The 21,130-nt window shown below is 48.3% G+C and overlaps 1 protein-coding gene across 7 annotated transcripts in view; it reads left to right on the top strand.

Moving 5' to 3' along the window:
- The window catches only part of MYO9A (myosin IXA), a 169,100-nt gene extending 149,450 nt beyond the window's left edge, over nucleotides 1-19,650 (top strand). For 3 of the 7 annotated variants that reach the window (XM_032700341.1, XM_032700339.1, XM_032700337.1), the window contains 18 exons: nucleotides 148-360; nucleotides 4,864-4,976; nucleotides 5,411-5,568; nucleotides 5,945-6,168; nucleotides 6,446-6,562; nucleotides 7,030-7,218; nucleotides 8,159-8,206; nucleotides 8,879-8,990; nucleotides 9,817-9,878; nucleotides 11,744-11,936; nucleotides 12,443-12,571; nucleotides 12,890-12,995; nucleotides 13,392-13,523; nucleotides 14,653-14,776; nucleotides 15,576-15,629; nucleotides 17,663-17,865; nucleotides 18,031-18,173; nucleotides 18,584-19,065. In XM_032700341.1, coding sequence (XP_032556232.1) covers nucleotides 148-360; nucleotides 4,864-4,976; nucleotides 5,411-5,568; nucleotides 5,945-6,168; nucleotides 6,446-6,562; nucleotides 7,030-7,218; nucleotides 8,159-8,206; nucleotides 8,879-8,990; nucleotides 9,817-9,878; nucleotides 11,744-11,936; nucleotides 12,443-12,571; nucleotides 12,890-12,995; nucleotides 13,392-13,523; nucleotides 14,653-14,776; nucleotides 15,576-15,629; nucleotides 17,663-17,865; nucleotides 18,031-18,173; nucleotides 18,584-19,065 — 2,802 coding nt within the window. Of the gene's footprint in view, nucleotides 1-147; nucleotides 361-4,863; nucleotides 4,977-5,410; nucleotides 5,569-5,944; nucleotides 6,169-6,445; nucleotides 6,563-7,029; nucleotides 7,219-8,158; nucleotides 8,207-8,878; nucleotides 8,991-9,816; nucleotides 9,879-11,743; nucleotides 11,937-12,442; nucleotides 12,572-12,889; nucleotides 12,996-13,391; nucleotides 13,524-14,652; nucleotides 14,777-15,575; nucleotides 15,630-17,662; nucleotides 17,866-18,030; nucleotides 18,174-18,583 lie in introns of all 7 variants that reach the window. The other 4 variants (XM_032700343.1, XM_032700342.1, XM_032700338.1 and 1 more) reach the window with 3 other exon arrangements.
- The last annotated feature ends 1,480 nt before the right edge of the window (nucleotides 19,651-21,130 follow it).

Genomic DNA, 21,130 nt, shown 5'->3' with positions numbered 1-21,130 from the left:
CGTTTTTCTCCCCCGGACGTAATATCACATCCCCTCCGCAGGGCGCGGTGCCACTCAGAGATGTCTTAGGGCGACGTGGGTAGAATCTCCTTTTTGTTTTAAAACCCTTCTTCTCGTTTTGTTTTGTTTTATCCTCTGGTCAAGCAGGTTCCCAGACCGAGCCATAAAAAGAAAGCCCGCATGGCGCGGACGCGCTCCGATTTCTTGACTAGAGGTACTTTTGCTGATGGGGAGGGGGACACGGAGGAAGATGATTACGATGGCAGTTTTGAGTTCCTTCTCTCCTCTGAGCAACCTCCTGACCCCGAGGCGGTGCCTGCGGCCCGGCTGGGGCAGGCCTGGTACAGTGACTCCGAAATGGTAATTTCTCCAACGTGGTGGGGGAGATGAAACCCAGGGAGCAAGTGGAGCTGCGGGAGCCTCTCTTTGCTAACCTTAGCTGCACTGATCCCTCCACCGCTTCTTTTCCCACTCCCAAGGATGCCATAGATGGGTAAACACAGCAGAAACAGAGGCAAAATCATGGAATCAAAGAATAGCATGGGTTGGAATGGACTTTAATGCCCATGTCATTCCAACCCCCTGCTGTGGGCAAAGACACCTTCCACTAGACCAGGGTACTCAGAGCTCTATCCAAGCTGTATTACTTGGCCCTGGGGATGTTTTCTGGCTTGATTCAATATCCATCACATTTTCCATAGGTTTTCTGGAGCATTACAACTTGTATTGCACAGCTACCTGTTTCTGGGGGCTTTAACCTCAATAACAAAGTTCCCCTTGGAACCTTTTGATTTAAAAATGGTCTACACTCATCTATAGAACTAATGAAAGTAAATATTGCTAAAAAGCAGCAGACAACAAAGACAATTACGTAAATCCTGAACCCCCTTTTACTTTGGATTTTTTATCCAACGATTATTCAGTCCTCAGTTATTGGAGTGATACTGACACACAGTGTCTTAGAGAAAGCAAAACCAAGGAGTGTGGGCAATAAAAATAGAGTGAGGATGAAACAGGGGGTTTAAAACAAAACCAGACAACCTGAGTGTTTTTTTTCAGGCACAGTGACTGTTGTCCCTTGGCAGGTCCTACATGAGCCTGTGCTGTGGAGCATTTGCATCTCAGGCTTAATCCCCAACCCACATAAGCTGCTTTTGGAAAATCACAAACCGAGAGGTTCAGGAGTAGAAGAGGCCAACAGCCTGCAACCCACTCAGGGTTTTGTTTTCCTGAAGTGCTGGAGATGTTCCCATAGAAGTGTGGATAAACACCAGGAATAATCTCCTGCTGTGAGAGCTCGGGGGGAGTGTTGAGTAGAGCTGCCTTGTTCCTCTGCTGCAGCTGCTCCGGCAAACATCCCATGCAATCCTAAAATCTGCTTTTCCAAGAAAGGCAGGTGGCCAAGGGTGGCTTTTCATGACTTTTCTTTCAGGAGTTTTTATTATAAAGGTTAAGTTTTCCCAGGATAATTTCCTTGCTGGAGGAGGGCAGAGATTTGCAAATTCTGTGGATTTTTTTATATATTTCCAGGAGTTTTGAGACAGGAGTACTCAAAACATGACTGAAAGGTGCAGGTCTATGAACTGAGGTTACTTGGCTGCATCTTTGTACATCTTCCTGCTCGTGGATTGGGAAAGGGAGGATTTTATGTAGTAAAATATATTTTTTTACATAGAATCACAGAATCATTTAGGTTGGAAAAGACCTCTGAGATCATTGAGTCTAAATATTAACCCAGCACCAAACCATGTCTCCAGGTGCCATAGCCCAGCAAGGGGTAGTGCTGTCCCCAGAGTACTGTCCTGTGCTCCTGGAGCTACCCACATACAAAGGGGAATTTTAGCTGTAGGAGTCATTCCCACTGGGATGCAGAAGGTGCTGTGCTGGCGCTTGGCAAGCTCCATCCTTGGGAGCATCCTGGCTCGTGTGCACTCTTCGGAAGTGCTCCTTGGGACTCTGCTCACCTGGTTTAACAGCTCTCACCGCATGCGAGTAGTAGTAGGTGCCAACTCTCTCTTGTCTCTCCTGTGTCCCTCTTCTCCACTGCTCCCCACCTCTGGCTCTAACTGGTGGGCAACACTTTCCCCCCTCGTGTGGTTCAGTTCTGCTTTGTAGCCAACACTGCCCGTGCAGTCGTGTGCTCCGCGCTCCCCTCCGTCTGTGTGTCCTGACAACGTGTCCAGTGTTTCCATCTGTCTTCTGTATTGCAGGTTTGGGACCAGCCCTTGGCCTTGTGGCTTTTCTGGGTCAGGATCATCACAAGTAGCAAAATTTAGGGACTGTTTATCTGTATTAATCAGCAGAGCCCAGTGAGGTGTTGCAGGTGGTGGGGCAGCCTGTGTTAACAGCAACACTGGGGCATGTTGGGTTGGGTGCAAACTCAAGGAGGTCGATGTCTGTGCAGACACATCCGTTGTGTCTTGTGATGGTCACATGAAGACAACTCAGGCTGCCATGTGCGGGCCCATTCCTGTGGGAATCAATAGCTCCTTCAGACAGCTCCTGCCCTCAGCTACAACTTTCCAAAAAAGCCTCTTTAATATCCTGCTCAGTGGCCAAGAGCTGCTGGAGGATGAAAGAGAGATCGCGTGCGACCTCGTGAAGCTGAGCATGTGATGGCTCACCAGCTGCACTGGCCTGAACTGCCTGTTTTGCCCATTTTTTTTCTTGGCCATCAATTCACTGATTGTGTGTCCCAGGTGGTGAGTAGAGTTCCACTGGAAACCAATGCTCCTGACCCACGTCTGGGGTATCCCAGAGCAGCAAACACCAAGAGCATCTGCAGCCAGAGCTGAAAGCCAAGGTGCACCAGTACATGAGGTGGCTGCTGCAGGTCCAGTTGATTCCAAGGTGCCTTTAAGGTTGAGAGGCTTCCTGATGATCAAAATTCAAAAGTTGCTCAGGTTTTTTGGCTGATGAATAGCTGATGATTAACCTGCCTTGTGGTGAGACATGTCCAAGTGGAAGGAGCAGCTCCTGGCTGTGTTTGGCACATATTTACACCCCTTGTGTTTGGCGCCTAAACCTGGAGAACTTTCCTGCAGCAGATAGATAGAAAGCCTTGGCCAGAGGAACCACACCAGAAATACTCTCTGAAAACATCCTCCTTTGGCAGAGACTCTCAGAGAAAGGGACCTGGATAACAAATCGCTCGCTTTGCTCCACCCTCCACGCTGAGGCCATGAATTGACAAACATCAGTTCAAGTATCTGTCACCACTTGATCCCAAGCACAGCTGAAGAGCCAGCAAGGAAAGAAGATCTCTTGTCCTAAGCCATCCAAAGGGATCACTGAGCTTCAGGAAGCTCTTCTGTGCCTGCTGGGATGAGTCGCTTGGCCACAGTTACCTCAGGGATGGGCAAAACACAGGTTGCTCTTTCAGAGGGAAAGTATTTGGTCCCCTCTTCGTCCAGGAGACAACTCCAGACCCTCAGTTATTGCCACTTGCCCTCCTGATGCTTTGTGGTGTTCCCCAACTGGGCATTTTCTTGTGCAGAGGCTCATCTTGACATCTGAGAAGGTTTCCCACCCAAGCAAGGACCCTTGGCAAAGTCCCTCAACCAGAAGGATCTCACACCAAAAATGCACTTTAGTCCTGATTTTCTAAAGCTAGAAATTCAAAAGGTTGAAATTACTCAAGAGCAAAACTGTATTGTGGGGGTAAATATTTTAATAGATAATTTTTAAAACAAGTAGTAAGTTTGGGCTGGATGGAGATCACTTTTATGGGGTTTGAGCTGGTGTTTTTCCCGGTGTCTATCCCCAATTTATGTGTGTCATCACCTAAATGTAGGACTCACAGGAACAAAAATGCCTTTATTGGTTTAGACAGTTTCTGACTTCCCAGTGATTATTTTGCCTTATGTGCTGCCATCTCCTGGCTCGCAGAAAGGTTAGTCCAACGGGGGAAAATAGAACATTTAAGAGGAGTAAATATGGTAAATGCGACTCCCCTGCAGCCCATTTTTTATAAAATTCTATTTAAAATATTTTTAATAGAAGAAAAATGCTTTAAAGCACAGTGAGTTCAGCTGAAACATTGAGGTGATGGGAAAACTGCAGGAGATATTTGACCATCATCTCCCAAATCCATCCATACAACCTGATTCCCTCCTTCCCTCATGCTGCAAGTCTGTCCTCCAGGAATCCAGCTCTGAAATCACAGCTGCAATTGAAAAATAGAACAAAAATTGATGTATTTTTTAAATATGGTGAGACTTTTTCTGGGCTACTTCATGGGATCCTGTTAGGTTGAATTATTGCAAATTCCTTCCACCCTTAAATAAATGATCCCAGGGCATTTTAAATGGTGACAAAAGTGAAGATATTTTCTATTAGATATGAAAAATTTCATCATTTAAAGGGTTAATTTTGACATGTCCTTGGCACAAAGACTTTGGTCTTCTTTTTCTGTAAAGTACTGGGACAAATCCAGCTGCTGAGACAAATCCAGCTGGTTGAAGGTTCCTTTGGGGCTGGGAACACCACAAATCACTTCATCATGACTTAACATGACCCTTCTGGGATGGAGAGCTGGGATGTCCGGATCAAGATGATGGAGCAGTTGTGCAGGCTGAGCAATAACAACCCGTGGCTTGGTGCAAACTGATTTTCATCACTGATTGCTCAAGGAGAAAGAAGGTTGGACCTCGATGTAGAGCTGGAGCAAGGGAAACACTTGTTTTTTTAGGACTCATCAAACTATTTCTTTAGTGGCAACTGGCTCACCAGGACTGTAGGTGTTTACCTGTGGGCAAATAGAAATAAAGATGTAATAGGTGAAATATCTAGTTTTTGCTAGGGAAAGAAGTCATCCCAAGAACTGTTTTGTTTTTAAAGGCTTCATGCTTGGAATCGTTACAGACGGTGCAGCGATTCGCCTCTGGGGAAGGCCAGACCAAACTGCACAAAACCATGTCCCAGGGGGAGATCGGGAAGCTGGTGACCACCCAGAAGAGCCTAACTCCAGATGGGAGGTAGGAAACGTGGCTGGAGATGGCAGACAAGTCCATCCCGTGTCCTTCCTGCTTGCCATGACCTTGTCAAACCATCCAGGCTCCTCTGGAGCTCCACCTGCCAAAGCCAGCTCGAGTTACTCATCCCACCTTTTCCCCCAGGACCATGGACGTGCCCAATTAAAAGAGGTGTCAGGCTCACATCACAATTAAGTTTCGGTGACATGGGCCAGATGTCCCATCCCAAACCACCCAGTTGCACACATGACACCGAAGTTTCTTGTCTTTGTTAAGGACAAGTAGCCAACTTTTCCTGGTAGAAGTCGTATGGATTTAACTCCTCCTCAAACAGGAGAAAGTCCAGGAGACAGAAAGGTCCAGGAGATTGGGGTTGTTTTGGGTAGAAGGACATTTTCCTAGTTAAGGCAGTTCCTCTTTCCATGACTTATTTGCAGGCCCCAGCGAGCCAAGATGAGGTTCTGGGTGAAGGGAAAGCAGGGGGAAAAGAAGACCCCCCGGGAGAAGCTCGCTACCCAGTCAGAGCTGCTGGAGCTGTATGCAGAGCAGGAAGCCCCTGGCAGGGAGATGTTTCCTGGCTTGCAGCTTGGAGAAGGTAAGTGGGGGCAGAACATGGTGCCAGTGTTGGAAGGAGCAGGGAAACTGGGTTGGGAAATTGGGAAATGACCATGCTGGTTCACATCTCAATTCAGAGATGGCAAGTAGGTTAGAGGGTGGGATCCATAACGGATCTCGAGGAATTCCATGTCACTAATCCTCCTGCCCACCATCTGGACATGGACAGATGTTTCTTCTCTGGAGGGAGGAAATAACTAAAGGAGAAGTGACATTTAATCTTCCTGTGAGTACCACCCAGGGCTGTTCTCCTCCGCAGGTTTATTGCGATGCCCGTCTCCCTGGTTTAGTGGCACAATTATTTTTCATCTGTTCCTCAATCTCTTTCTTTCCCTGTTTTCATTTATCACCTGTAGAGTTGGGTCCACACCACCTGACCCCCCCACGGAGTCCGGAGCTGTCTGGGATCTACCGGCGGGAGTTTAAGGAGAACAAGGAACCCTCTCCCAAAGTGAAACGCAAGCGCAGCGTCAAGATCAGCAACGTGGCCCTGGAGCCTGTGCAGTGGCAGAACGACTCCCTGCAGATCATAACCAGCGCCGGCGACCTGAAGAGCATGGATGAGTTCCTCCTGAAAAAGGTAACTCCTGTCCACACCAGGACAGAGCTCCAAGAGCAAACAGAGACAAGAAAGTCTATATTATCCAGGGGGGCAGCTGTAACAGAGCTAATAATTCATCTAAGGGTGCTTGGGAGAAGTTTCTGGTTTGCATGCAGGAGAAACCACCTTGTAGTCATGCTTAGCATTGTCTGCCCGTGGTGGAGCAGCTGCTTGTTGGTGCTGCTTCACCTCACATGGAGCTCTGCTGCAGCAAAAGGGATGTGGGTGCACAAACTTGCACCCTTTGTTTTCCCAGATGAATGAACTGGACAATGAGGACAGCAAGAAGGACACACTGGTGGATGTCGTGTTCAAGAAAGCACTGAAGGAATTCCGACAGAACATCTTCAGCTTTTACTCCTCGGCGCTGGCGGTAAGTGACTGGATGGTGAGTGAGAACTTCCAGGAAAAACGGGGTGCTCTTGGTCCTCCTGGTGGTACAGATTGTTTCCAAGCCTTCCATTCCTGGTCTGCTTATCCTAAAGGATGGATGTGCTTCCTCTGTATTCAGTCCTGTGTAACTCTCCCTCCTTAGCCAGCTCTCAGGGTACGTTGGGTGTAGATTCCTGATCCTTGTTACAACCTTGCTCCCAGTCAAAGGGGAAATGACAGAGAGTCAATAAGCTCCAATTTGCCACCCAAAGTGCCTGGAAACTGTGTTCCCTTTGTGAGTGGTGGAGATGTCTGATCCTTTTTTCGTTCTCTTAATCATACTTGGGCTTTCGCCAAGCAGCTGGAAGTCAGTGAGGCTGAAATAATTATCCAGAGCAGAAAAGGCTGCATAAAAATCTGGGCTGTATAAAAATAACTTTTTTTTTTTTGCTTCTGTTTCCTTAAAAGATGGATGATGGGAAAAGCATCCGCTACAAGGACCTCTACGCCTTATTTGAGCAGATTCTGGAGAAGACCATGAGGTTTGAGCAGAGGGACTGGAGTGAGTCTCCAGTTAAAGTCTGGGTCAATACCTTCAAAGTCTTCCTGGATGAATATATGATGGAGTACAAACCCCTGGATTACACCGTGGGGAAGGTACTCAGCACTTTTCTTAAGTCCCTTGAAGATTTGGGAACTGTCTTTCCATGGGGTTGTGCTCTCTGTAGGCACATGGGAACCCCTGTTTTCTTCTCTACCTTAGGCTGAGCTGGACAGTGTAAACCAGCATTGAGTGATTCATTGGTTATATGTCACTGGGCTCAGCAAAGCCCAGTTCACATCTGGGCTGAGCTGGGCCTTGGCAGTGCCAACGTGTAGATGTTGTCTCCAGGGCAAAGTTCCAACCAGCAGTGGATGGTTGGAAAGGCAGCTCCTGGTACTTCTTTAGTTTGGGGGGTTTAGTTCAATCTTTGAGGGACAGTGAAAGAGATAAAGCTTCCCTGGTCTCCTGACCACTTCCCAAGTGACCACACATGTCACCATGGGTTGGGTTGCAGGAGAAGGGGATGTGGGCAATGGCTGAGCTCAAGTTTAGGTGCAGTTTTCAGAGCAGTTAGAGCTTGCACTATTTCACAGACTTGATCTCCTCCCTTTCTCCCTTTCTGCTCTGTATCATCTGTAAGGACACCCACAGGATCTCAGGCCGGGCCTGGGAGATGGTGTTTATTGTACAAATATCCCATCTTCTGGCCCTTCTGCTCTGAGTCCTCTCCAGGCTCCTCTCCAGGCAGGTTTTCTTCAAAGCAGTCTGGGCATTGTGTTCTCCTTGGGTCTCTTAGAGGAGAGCTTTAAGTCACTGCTGCTGGATACAGAGCTGGAGCAGCAGCTACGCTCAGCTCTGAGCTGAAGATGGGGACAGTTGTCCAGGAAAATTCCAAAACTGGGGTGATCCATACGAGACTTTTCTATAGTGACTCTCCTGGGGCTGCAGGTGCACTGGAGGGTGGGGCTCCAAGCACTGTTGGATATGAGCCCTCTGTCCTCTTTCCCTAGGGGAATTGCCCCTAAATACACTTAAATCTCTTTCTTGTACCAGGTGCCAAAAACGGAACGGAAAAAGAGAAGGAAAAAGGAAGCAGATGTGGTGAGTTGACCCCTCTGTGCCTGTGCATTAAAAAATTAATGTCCTTAGGGCCAGAATGACAAGACCTTCTCATTGCAAGTCCAGTGGTGAGATCTGAACATCAGCCATGAAACGATGTACTGGAAGGATGAATGAGGTGCATTTGGTTTGCTTGATCAAGGATGGATGTGGGCTGTTTCTCTGAAAACACATCCCACATCAGCCAAGACATAAATGTCATGTCAAGGATTATTATAGAAGAGCTGAGACCGAAACAAAGTGTTGTTCTGGGTTTCTGCATAAATTTATAGTATGTTTTGCATCTCTAATATCGTGAATGGAGGACATTGCAGCTCCTGTTCTCCTAAAGGATTTAACAGTGCTGGGAAGGATGCAGGGGCAGAGCCAAAAAAATGGGCCATGGATTCATAGAAGACCTTTATAACATGGAGAAGTTGACCAACCACCCTCAGTCAAACACTTTGTAACCTGCTTCCATGAGGGTTCAGTTCGTACACAGGCTGGATGTTGGCTTGGGTTGTCTGTGAGATATTGGGCTGAAAAGGAATCAAAAATAGCAAATAAAAGCAAATACCAGCTCAAAGTTGGAGAGCTGACTGTGTCCATCTCCCCATTTTGCAGCAGACTGAACACCCAGCTCCTTTTCTCACCACCCAACCTTTGTCCTCGCAGGTGGAAGAGCACAATGGTCACATTTTCAAGGCGACCCAGTACAGCATCCCCACATACTGTGAATATTGTTCCTCCTTGATCTGGATCATGGACAGGGCTTCTGTTTGTAAATGTAAGCACCCCCTCTTTGCCTCTTTGGTTCTTCTCATGTACTTGTATCATAGGGATGAGTTTTGGGATTTGCAACCCCACTCTCAATTAATTTGGGTTTTTTCCCATCTGAAGTGCTTTTGGGACAGTTCCTAAGGGTTTCTGAAGTCAACTAATGAGTCTGTCCCAGCAATCCTTCATGGCACAGTTAATTTTGTGCTTTGTGTTACACATCTTATCCCATCAGGTCATGTGGTCACCCCATAAGGTCAAACCTTATATGTGTGTCACAGTCAGGACGGGAGAGTCGGGTATGGAAATGGGTCCTCAGGATGCCTGCAGGGATCCTGACCATGGCAAACCCATTTGGCTTCTCCTGTTTGACCTCCGGGCACATGAATTTTTGGGGAGAGCAGGAAAATGGAGGAGAGACAACAGGAATGGTTGATCCATTGCTTTGGTTTTTCTAACCTTTCTGTGACTGGGTTGGCAGCATCAGCCTTAGGGTGGTTCAGGCCCAGTGCAGGAAGAACACAGATCAGGTGCAATTTCCAACCTCTTTAGGGGCATCCATGTCTAATACCTCAGAGTGACTCATGGATTATCTTCCAGGTGGATCTGTCAGGGAGGGATTTAACATTTCAGGGACTTAAATATGGGGCCTTTCATTTTAAAGCTTCATTATTTTAGTTTGAGTGGATCTAAGATAGACTTGGCCCCTGGAAACTGCAAATTCAATGTGCTTTTGACCTGCTAGTCCTGAGAGGAGCTACTTCATCCGTGTGAATTCATATTTTTCCAGTGATGCGACTTTTGGGATGATTAAATACCCCTTTTCTCTCTTGCAGTGTGTAAATATGCTTGTCACAAGAAGTGCTGTCTTAAAACCACGACCAAGTGCTCCAAAAAGGTAAAAGTCTCTTTTCTTTCACTAAATACCTTCCAGATGGTGATCCCAAGTTTGTATAAAAATCGTTGGAGGCACAGAACTTGGATCTAATGGTGGCAATAACCCTCCTTTGAGCAGGAGCTCAGACCAGAGATCCCCAAAGGTCTCTCCAAGCAGTGTTTGGATGTATTTTGGAAATTACGCAGTGATGAGTCACTGTAGATCTGCCCAGTCATGCAGGAGATGTTGCAGTGTCGTTCCCTGCCTTGGAACCACACCGAATAATAGGAATTTGCCTCATTTTATAGCTTTTAAGGATTTGGAAATGGAGGGTTATTCTTGGAAACACGAGTTGTCCTTCACCCCACTGGTCCCTGCTCAGGTCATGGCACGGTCCCCAAACTGGCCTGAGCCAGGAAGGGGAGCAGAGGATGTTGAGTCACTCCCTGTCCCCCTTAGAGGGAATTAAATATTGTTTCCCAGATTCAAGGGTATGGAGAACAGGGAATGAACGCAGCAGGTTGTCCTGGCTAATGATGAATCATCAAGATTTGGTGGGTTTTCTTTTCAATCACTTATTTTCTGCCAAAAAGGAGGACAACAGAGGCAGGAGAATAATGTGTACAAGGCTTTGTCTGCTCCCTGGGAGACTTTTTGGAGGAAAACAACCTCCATAATACACAGCCTCCAGAAAGCTGCAGGAGTACATTTTTCCCAAGAAATAATCTGAATATATACATTGAAGATATATATATATATGAATATATTTGTATTTTGAATACATAGAGTATTTTTGCCACACTGTTTCCCTTTCTGGAGTATTTTTGCAAGAGCTGGGAACACCTCTGATGAGTTTCTGCTCTAAAATCTGGGAATTTCAATGAGAATTTTTTTCAGAGGAGCCCAGAGATTCTTGGAGCCTTCTCATTTCTTGGGGTTTCTCTGCACAAGGAAGTTTTTGTGCTGCACCCACGGAAGAGAGTTCACCATGTCTCCAACTTGGGCAGGTGGAAGTTCTTCTCTAGGAAGGTTCCAGCTTCTCTGTGCTCGGTGGATTATGTTTTTAGGGTTGTTTTCAGCAATGGGGAGCCCCAAACCATCAATTATAAGAAAGAATGAAACAGTATGGGGACCTTCCACACATCTTCTCATGAGGTTGACAGGATGGATGAAAGGATGGCATCGAGTGGGAAAAATAAAAATGCAGGAGGGATTGTCAGGGGAGCTGGGACCTGGGTCATGGGCACCACCATTTTGCCAGTGACTGGCTTGCACCTCACCTTCCCTTTGCTGGGGCTGAGAATTTGTGTCAATGTTGTATTGGGTCTTCTGACTTTTCCCGCCCAGAATCTCCCATGCAGGAGGACTTTATTCACATTTGAATTTGCCAGGTATCAACTCTCTGGTGAGTGTTTGCAGCCAGCAGAAAGAGTCCTTCCTGACAGATGGAGATGGGTTCTTTTGGCTCCTATTTTGGCATCTTGTTTGTTCACAGATATTTTATAATTGTCAATGCTGTGAGTTGATCTGAGAAGCTAAGATTCAGATTTACCTGTTCTGCTTCGTGCATCATCTTTGAGGGGTGAAATCATCACTGGAGATGGTGCCAGAGGGGCAGGAGGTGGAGGAGGACCATGTCCAGCTGTGTTGGCTCTACCAGCCTGAGAGTATAACCACAGTGGGCTGGTTAAAGAAAGAAAACCCAAACTTTTTTGAGTTAAGGTGCATGTCCAGAGACCACTTTAGCACTGCAAGACCTGTGTCCTGTCCTGTCCTCCAGCGCACAGGTTGCCTGGATCAGCTGAAGGAGTCTGGACAGCAGCTGGATCCAAGCACTGCACCAATCCTAGAAGGATTTAACCCCTTTTTGTCCTTTCCCTGTGCAGTACGACCCCGAGCTCTCTTCCCGGCAGTTCGGGGTGGAGCTCTCCCGCCTGACCAGCGAGGAGCGGGCGGTGCCGCTGCTGGTGGAGAAGCTCATCAACTACATCGAGATGCACGGGCTGTACACAGAGGGCATCTACAGGAAGTCAGGCTCCACCAACAAGATCAAGGAGCTGCGGCAAGGCCTCGATACAGGTAAAAGGAGGGGGAAGAACCTCCTGGGGAGGAAAGTCTCTGCAGCAGCAAGGTTGGATGGAAGGAAGGACTGCAGGCTATGCAAGGGATGCTTTCACGTCACCAACCAAAACTCAAGGCACGAACTCGTGCTTTTTTAGGTGCAATCTATGAAAAAAGTCATTCTAGTTGAGGGAAAATTCTGCCTTACTTACACCATAGCTATCAATGCCAGCCAGGAAAGAAATCCTGGTCCCACCTGACATTATTCACCCTGGAAAATGCATTTCTTTCCAATTTCACCACATGCAATGTGGTGAATGCTCAAATGCAATGCTGGATTTCTTGCTGTTAAACACAGTGTGGTTTCGGGGTGGTACGTGTGCACTTTTTATCGTGGAGTAGCTTATCATGGAATGATTTGGGTAGGAAGGCCACCTTGTCCAACCCCTTGGCTTCACTAATGATTCATATTAATTGTTGCCTCTTGGTTTGTGACTTCTCCCTCCATCTGCTGCCAAACCCAGACATTGATAACGTGAATTTAGACGACTACAACATCCACGTCATCGCCAGCGTGTTCAAGCAGTGGCTCCGAGACCTGCCCAACCCTCTCATGACCTTCGAGCTCTATGAGGAGTTTCTGCGGGCGATGGGTGAGGAACCTCCTTCACCATCCCCTTCCCCTGGTGGGGGGGCCACTTTTAATGTCCAACTTTTTTTTTACTCATTGGGTCCAAACCGTCTGATTTTAACAAATTGTATTTACCTGGTTTCGAAGTCTGATTTTTGGTTATTTGGTCTCAGTTTTGGTCTCAACTCTGGTGGCTTTCACGTCAAATCACATTTCAGCAGATTTCAGCCCCAACAGTTCTGTCTTTTGAGTAGTAAAATTAAATAAGCGTTAAGAAGTATCGTTCTAAATAAGAGGAGGAAGCAGAAGCTGCCCCTAAACGGTGGTGCTTTCTCCACAGGCCTCCAGGAGAGGAAGGAGACAGTGCGGGGGGTGTACTCAGTCATCGACCAGCTCTCCCGCACCCACCTCAGCACCTTGGAGCGTCTCATCTTCCACCTGGTGAGGTATGTTGGGCCTGGGCAGCTGTAGGGAAGGAGAGGGAATAGATGAGACCAAAAGCAGGTGGGCAGGAGACAGAGAGGAGCTTTCAGGTCCGTCATGTCTGCCAGGAGGTGGCCCAGGAGCTGTTTTTCCAAGTGATGGCTGTTTGTTGATGAGCTCGTGGTTCCTACAAGTCCCTGGTGCCTCCCACCACTGTAGGCCTCTCATCACAAGTTTTTGGGTTGTTTGCCTACCTTGGAACCACCTGAGACATCTTGAGGTTTGGCTTTCTCCATCAATCAGAGCAAAGCAAGACTGCACTGTAGAAATGTCATCTCTCTTCATCCATGACCGTGTGGAAGAGGTGCTGTGGAGGTGCCTTCATCTCTGACTTCTCTCTTAATCCCTGTTTTTTTTAGGATTGCCCTCCAAGAAGAGACCAACCGCATGTCAGCCAATGCCTTGGCCATTGTCTTTGCTCCCTGTATCCTGCGCTGCCCTGACACGACAGACCCGCTGCAGAGCGTCCAGGACATCAGCAAAACCACCACGTAAGAACACGGTGCTGGACGACCCACCACTCACAGCTTGGTAGCCCTTAGGGTTGTCAAATGGCTCAAAAAGTGACAGCTTTAGCGTGGAAATGATAAACAGATAGAAAATGCATCTTCACAAAGATATTTCATATCCTCTCAATCCCCAAGAGGTTGTTAAATGGGGATTTTTAAGTGATGAAGGATCCCCAAGAGCAGGTCAACTTCTGCTTTCCTGCCTAGCCCATCTCAGCAGGAAAAGGTGGAGCTTGTGCTGATGTGGTTTTACAGTTAATTTTTTGGCAAGCAGGTCTTGGTTCTGACTTAATTTTGGCTTTTTTATTGGAGGGGGTGAGTTGTTTGGTCTGCAGCAATATTAATATTAATAAACTTATCTATTTGTGGCGTTTGCCATAATTGCAAAGGTTTTACAGAGAAAAAGCGAAGCACTTGCCCAAATTCAGTTTGGCTCATACTAAATAGATTTAAAAATAGATACTGGAGTAAATTATAATAATGTAAACCCTCCAGTAAAGGGCTGAGCTTCTGAAAGGGGTGGTTTTACCTTCAGGAAGTATTAAAATTGTTGAAGATGTGCTTGGAGACTCAGCTGGCAGGAGCACTTGGCCTTCAACAGGATTTTGTTGTAGCTTCTCCCTTAGGCTTTAGCTCCAGCACATCATCTCATTTTATTATGAGGAAAGGATCATTTTTTTCCCCAAACACCCTCCTGACAGCATTAAAGTTGGCTCAGCTGAACAGCATCACTGCTGCAGCATTGCTGCATGTAAGCGAGCTGTCTTCTCCAGGTGTGTATTCCCTTGGTCCCTCTTCCAAGGGGAGAAATTTCCCTGGTGATTTTTAATTTCTGTAGTCTATGTTCCTCAATCCATCTGTAGCTGGTTATCAATCTTTATAGGGGAATTTCCACTGCCCTCTGGCTTCCAGCTGGAGCTTTCTCCCTTTGCTTTTCCATGACAGCAGATCTTCAATAATCCTTTCCTTGTAATAAAATGAGAGGATGTGCTGGAACTAAAGTCTAAGGGAGAAGCTACAAAGAAATCCTGTCAAAGGACAAGACAAGACAGCTCAGATCACATCACTTCCTCCTCCCATTTTGTCTTCTTTTGGGTGTTTTCCCCCTTAGTTGTGTAGAATTGATCGTCATCGAGCAGATGAACAAATACAAGGCTCGTCTCAAGGACATCAACAGCCTGGAGTTCGCAGAGAACAAGGCCAAGAGCCGCCTCTCCTTGATCCGCAGATCCATGGTGAGATGCCAAAGCCCTCTCTGTCCCCTCCTGTCCTCTCCTTGCCCCTGAAGCCACTCTACCTTATCTTCTCCTGCTTATCCCAGCCTCCCAAACCCCCCGCAACCTCTCACACCATCTCCCCCAGGACAGGGACCCTCAGCCCCGTGGTGGCTCCTCACCTTTGCCGGGAGTCATACCAAAGCATGAGGAGGTAGGAGCAGTCCATGGAGGCGGGGTTGCTCCAGCTCAGATGTTCCTGATCAGCGTTTCCACCTTCATTTGAGCTTGTTTGGTCCTGAGTTGAATCAAGCCTTTCATCCACTGGCTCGATGTGGCCCCATGGGAGACTTGGACCATCATTTTTTGTGCTTAGTTGCATTATCTGAACCCAAAAGGAGCTTCCCAAAGGCTACTCCTGCTCCTGCACTGCCTTTTTGGGAGCCTCAAACCCATCTCATTGAGCTTCCATGCTTCCCGGGGGGCCTGCAGATGCACGCTGAGCTTGGCTAGTTGGGCTGTGGGAGAGGGACGGAGTCGGCACAGCACTGGCGCCCCACGCTTGGGCTGAGCATCGAGCAGCCCCTCTGCTTGGGCCTGCCCACTGTGATCCTCAGGGACACTTTGCTTCTGCTGTTTGGGGATGGAATCCAAGCAGGGTCTGCCCAAGGTTGTGGAGCTGGTGCTGCAGAACTACCCCGCTCGCCCCAGTGGACAAAAGAAAAAAAACCTGTAAAAGGAGCAAAGCGGGTTTTTGGAAGGGGCGACGGCATGTGCACTCTAACCTTCTGCTTTCCTTTTCATCTCCTCTCGAATGCAGAAGCCCGTACTAATTGCAGTTAGATTTATGAGCATAACCCGCAGTTCAATCCCGGTATGTATGACTGCAGCGCGCCCGCGTCCCTCCGTGTGTGTCACCGCCGCTCATTCCAGCTCTGTCCCACTGGCCATTGTCCGTGACGTTGCCGCCCGGGCCCCGGGCGGGTGCTGCTCCTCAGGGCCTCCGTTTCTCCCGCAGGTGTCCCGGGCGCAGGAGTTGGGGACAGCCACGCTCGGCCATCCCTGCACGCAGCTCCTCGGAAAAACACTTCCCACCCCTCTTCCCTTCCTCCTTGCTTTATTTTCTATTTTATTTTCTTTTTCCATCCTGTGCTTCCCTCTTTTTTACTTTGCTTGATTCATCCCTTCCCTTCCTACCCCTATTTCTCCTCGCTCAGGATGTGTTTCAGCATCACGTTGCTTTCACAGTGCTGCTGTTTCTGGAGATGGGGGACAAAACCCCCAGCTCAGATGTCTCGGAGAGCACGAGGCATCCAAAGGTCTCCTCCACCTACTTGGAGGAGGAGCACCACCACCTTGAACACAAGGTCAGGAAACCCAGGTTTGAATTGAGAGTGGTGCAGCAACCCCTGTATTTCCCAACTCCATCCCAGTTTGACTTTGAGTTCCTAGTGAGACCACAATGGGTGAGAAGAGTGCCTGCAGGATTTTGGGAATGTTGGTGGAGCTGTTTCCCTCCCTACCAGGCTCACTCCATGATGCTTCCCTCCCATCTTGCATCATCCGCAAGGGTCAGGAGACAAAGAAGAGCAAAACTCGAGCACTGCTCCCCTAATGCTGAGCATGGCATTTCACAGGGGCTTAAGTCCATGAGCCAGTGAGATCTTTGGGATCTCAGGAGTTTTGGCTAATAGGATTCAGGGAGCTGTGCCTCAGCTCAGGAGCCCACGTGAAAGCTGTCGTCAGAGGAACACTGGGGTGTGGGAGAGGCTTTGCTGACGGTGAAGGACCTCTGAGATGTGGCATCAAAAGATGAAAGGGGTAAAATGGAAAGGAAAAAAGGGAGGCTCCTTTATCCTGAAAACCTGCTCTGGGCACGTGGGTTATCAGGAAGAGCCGGGCATGCCGCAAATGCAGGGGAGGAAAGTTGTCTTGCAACGAGCCCAGGGAGGTGCAGGTTCACCCTGGGTGATGGTTGTCAAGGGAGGGCAGGAAGTCATGGACATCTCCAAGGTCCTGGTCACTTCAGGATCTGGAATTTAGAATGTGAGATGTCTGGTCATGATAACAGTTAAAGTAAAAGCTGTTTAGTATCTGTTGTGTCCCTCATCTCCAAAAATCCACCTTTTTCTTCTGCTCTTTGGAGCAGATCTGTAGAGCTAGTCCTCAGAAGATTCAAACAGCTGCATATATAACATCCCTCCATATGTACCACCCCCATTTGAGTCCTTATTTTAATATTAAAAAAATCAGGTGGTTCTTCAGATCTTCATTAAATATCCCCATTTAACCATGGGCCCAAAAATCTGGATTTATTGCCTTATAACAGACCGCTAGAGGCGGTCCTGGTTTCTGAATCTCCTGTACATGAGACCAGAGCATGGACAACATGATTCTGAGTTTCTCTTTGCTGAAGGGGTCAGTGGAGACCCTTGTGATGCTCAGGAAATACCGAGGGTGGATGAGGGAAGGATATGAGACTTGATCTAAGGATAAAGCAGGAACCAGGTGCCCTGAAATCAAAGCCTTGGTGATGATGCTCCCACCCAAAACCAACACAACCACTATCAACCTTCCCCTCGCATGGTCTGTGGGCTTTGTGGGAACCCACCCTGCCACTGGCTGGGCTTGCTCAGAAGTCCAAGTTGCACTTGGTCTGTCAGTGTCATCCTCACCACCACCACCTCTCACCACCTCCATCCTCAACCCCTCCAACATGTTGAGTCCTGGTACCTCTCCCAGGCTGAAGAGAGGTTTTGGAGGGTCTGGGGTGTGTCCATCGGCGGCGCACTGAGGACTGATGGCCAGGGCCATCTTCTTTACTCCTTGAGAGAGCAGTGTGGTTGGCACCTGAGTGTTTGCCAGATCACCTTGGCTGGTGGTGGTGACGCTGGTGTCTCTCTTCAGGGCAAAGGACGTGTGCGGCGCGGCGCCTACCCCAGCCCAGCATCTCCTGTCACCGGGCGCTTGCCCTCGGTGTCGGACGTCCCCGAGGAGACCATGAGCAGTGAGGAGGCCATGGAGATGGAGGTGACAGAGCAGCAGCAAGTGGCCATGCAGCAGGAGGAGAAGGTGCTGACCGAGCAGATTGAGAACCTGCAGAAGGAAAAGTAAGTCTGGCCAAGGGTTCAAGCCATGTCCTCGGCCTATGGATGTTGCTTGGCATCATGACTGGAGGGCTCCAACCCTCCATGATCTCTTGCCCTACACCCCTTTCTTCTCCTCCCCACCTTTTTGGTCCCATTGGGTCAGTGGGACTGGGTTGGTTTTGGCAGGGAGGAGCTGACGTTCGAGATGCTGGCACTGGAGCCCCGCGCCTCTGACGACGAAACCCTCGAGTCCGAAGCCTCCATCGGCACCGCCGACAGCTCCGAAAATCTGAACTTCGATTCCGAAGGAGCCATCTCCGATCGCTCAGGTAAATCCAGGTGTCCTTGGGTTTATCATGGAATGGTTTGGGTTGGAAGGGACCATCAGAGGTCATCTTGTTTCACCCCCCTGCCATGGACAGGGACATCTTCTGCCCATTCAGTTTTCTTAAATTTTTCTGTCACTTTGGGAAAGGTTATTTGGGGATTTTTAGTTCATTTAAAGCCCACAGTTTAAATGGGTGCAGAGAGGAGGGTTAAGGGTTAAACCACGTGGCCCTGAGGAGTTGGGTGATGGCAGCCACGGTTTGGTGGGGAAGTGACAGTGCTGGTGGTGCTGCCTCCAGTGAGATGCTGGGAACGTTGCCCTGGCTTCATGGCACGTGTCCCCGGTGAGCAGCACCAAGATGCTGGGTGGTCTCAAGGTGTTAATCCTCCCGTGGTCCTTCTGCTCCTCCAGAGAGAAGTGTAGCACTTATCTCCCTGCGCCCCACCAAGGCCGAGGGGCCGAGCCGGCTGCGAAGGCACCCCAGGATGCGGCTGGACCCCGTGGACCCCGCTGACGCCTCCATCTCCTCCTCCTCCTCATCCCAGTCGTCCACCTCCTGCCTGCCCCACCTGCCCCGGAAGCGCTTCCAGATGTACTCCAAATCGCCTTTCTACCGAGCGGGGGGACATGGAGAGCCCCCTGAGAGCCGGGCGAGCCCCGAGGGCTCGGCGGGACCCCTCCGTTACCCCGAGGACCGGCCTCAGTTCACCACCCGTGGGACGTTCAACCCGGAGAAAGGCAAACAGAAACTGAAGAGCGTGAAAACTTCCCCCCCAAAAACCAAAGAACCCCCAGATGGGGGGACGACAGGGGGACGCAAGAGGAATCCCGAGGCCGATTGTGCCGCCGCCCAACCCCTCGTCCTCCTGGGAAGCAACGAGTTCATGGTCTGAGATGCTTCACCCAGGGCCGCGTCACATGCCAGGGCTTCCTCCCCATCGGCAGCGCTCCCACAGCTTTCTCGTTAACGCCAGGAGGATGAATTCTTAAGTAAAAAGGCCCGGGGGGGGGATGGTTTAACAGTGGCCTTAACGGTTTGGGGAGTGGAGACCTTTGGGCGCGGGGGGTGGACGGGGATGGAGGGGCACCGGCCGGCTCCTGCGCCCTTCCCCTCAGAGCACCCACGGCTCGGAGCATCGCGCTGCCAAACCCTCGTGCCGAGTCACCTGTCGGTGGGAGAAAACCAAGCCTAAAAATCCCATGGGTAGGAGAAAGCCAAGCCTAAAAATCCCATGGGAAGGAGAAAACCAAGCCTAAATATCCCACGGGATCATCCTGAGCCAGCACTGGCTCCGCTGCAGCCAAGCCCTCCGTGCTTTCACCACCTCATCCACGCCAACGCCGAGCGCATGGAAAAGCGTTAAAATCTGCCAAAAATCACCGTTTTCCTTCGGGTTTTGATTTTTTAACGTGACCTAACCACCTTTCCTCCTCTTTTTTTTTTTTTTTTTTTGGCGACCATCAGTATTAAAAATTAATAATAATAATAATAATAATAATAATACTCGAGGACTACTTGAAGCGATATTTGTTTATATGCCGGTTCCTGGAGTTGAGTGTAAATATATATATTTTTATTTTTTTTAATATTTTTCCCCAGACAGAACTTTGTTCTTTTTTTTCCTTTTTTTTTTTTCCTTTTTTTTTCTTTTTTTTTCTTTTTTTTTCTTTTTTTTTTATTATTATTATTATTATTTTTGGGCCGGGGAGGAGGGGAGCAATAGGCTGAGCCGTCCTTGGTGTCACTGCTGGTGTCATCAACTATCACTCAATAAAACAGTGAGTTTTGTTGTCAGCAAGAAATCCCTGGAGGTGTAATTAGCCCGTCATAGGACTAATTTATGACACTAACTAACGACTTGGCTCTTAATCCCTCCCTTGTGTCGTCATCGTCACCCTTGGTGGCACCTGGAGAAGCTCTGGGTACTGGAAGACCTCTGGAAAGGCAAAATGAGGAGCCCTGAGGCGCTAATTAGATTAATTAAGGCTGGATCCGTCCTTCCAGGTGGGCTGGGCATCACATCTTTCCCAAAACACCATAAAAATTGAGAAAAGAGCAAAAAATGGAGTTTTCCAGAGTATTTGGTCTTTTCCCAGCATCTCTGGGTTCAGCCGAGCCCTTGGTCCCTCTCCCCCCTGCCCAAAGGGCCATTTCTTTCCAGGGATGGTTTATTTATTGGGGTTGTTTTTTATTTGATATTTGAAATTCCACTTTCATTTTAATTTTATCTTTCTTTGTTTTCCACTGGGGGAAGGGACAGATGCCAGGGCCGCGGGAGCAGCGTCTGCCTCAGCGCCGCATCCCAGGAGTGCAGCAACACCAACTCAATCATTCCCCATCCAAGAGGGAAAACGAGATTTTCCCAGCCCTAGACGGGGAAAAAGGGGGATTTGGGGCCCAACCCGGATGTGCTGGGAAGGTGGATGTGCCCACAACAATGAAGGCTCCTGGAGAGCCGCCCCAAACTCACTGGGAGCTGGAATGAGCCAGAGAATCCAAGTGCTCGGGGCCAAACCAGCCATTTGGGAGCCTGTGGAGCTAAAAACCCTGGAATTGCCTTCTAAGAGATCCCTGAGAGGCTCCAGCTCATCCACAGGTTTCTCAACCCAATGGGATGAGAGCAGGGAAGGCAGATCTGCCTTGGGTAAATATATATATATATATATATATGTATATAGATGTATCTATATTTCTTTTGGGTTATACGTATACTTCCATTATATATAATTTATATATAAGGAAAATAGAAAGAATATATTATATATATAAAGAACATCTATAACAATATATATCCTATATATAAAGAAAATATACATACAAAAGAGGAATTATTCTCTGTACAATTAAAAACTACTCAAAGGAAGATATATAAAAATTAAATACTTTGTATTTTCTATTTCTTTTATATATAATCAATATTTATATATAAAGAAATATATGAGATATATACTATATAT

Source organism: Chiroxiphia lanceolata, chromosome 12 (genome assembly GCF_009829145.1).
Source record: "Chiroxiphia lanceolata isolate bChiLan1 chromosome 12, bChiLan1.pri, whole genome shotgun sequence".
NCBI lineage: Eukaryota > Metazoa > Chordata > Aves > Passeriformes > Pipridae > Chiroxiphia > Chiroxiphia lanceolata.
This window is presented reverse-complemented; position numbering and strand designations above follow the sequence as displayed.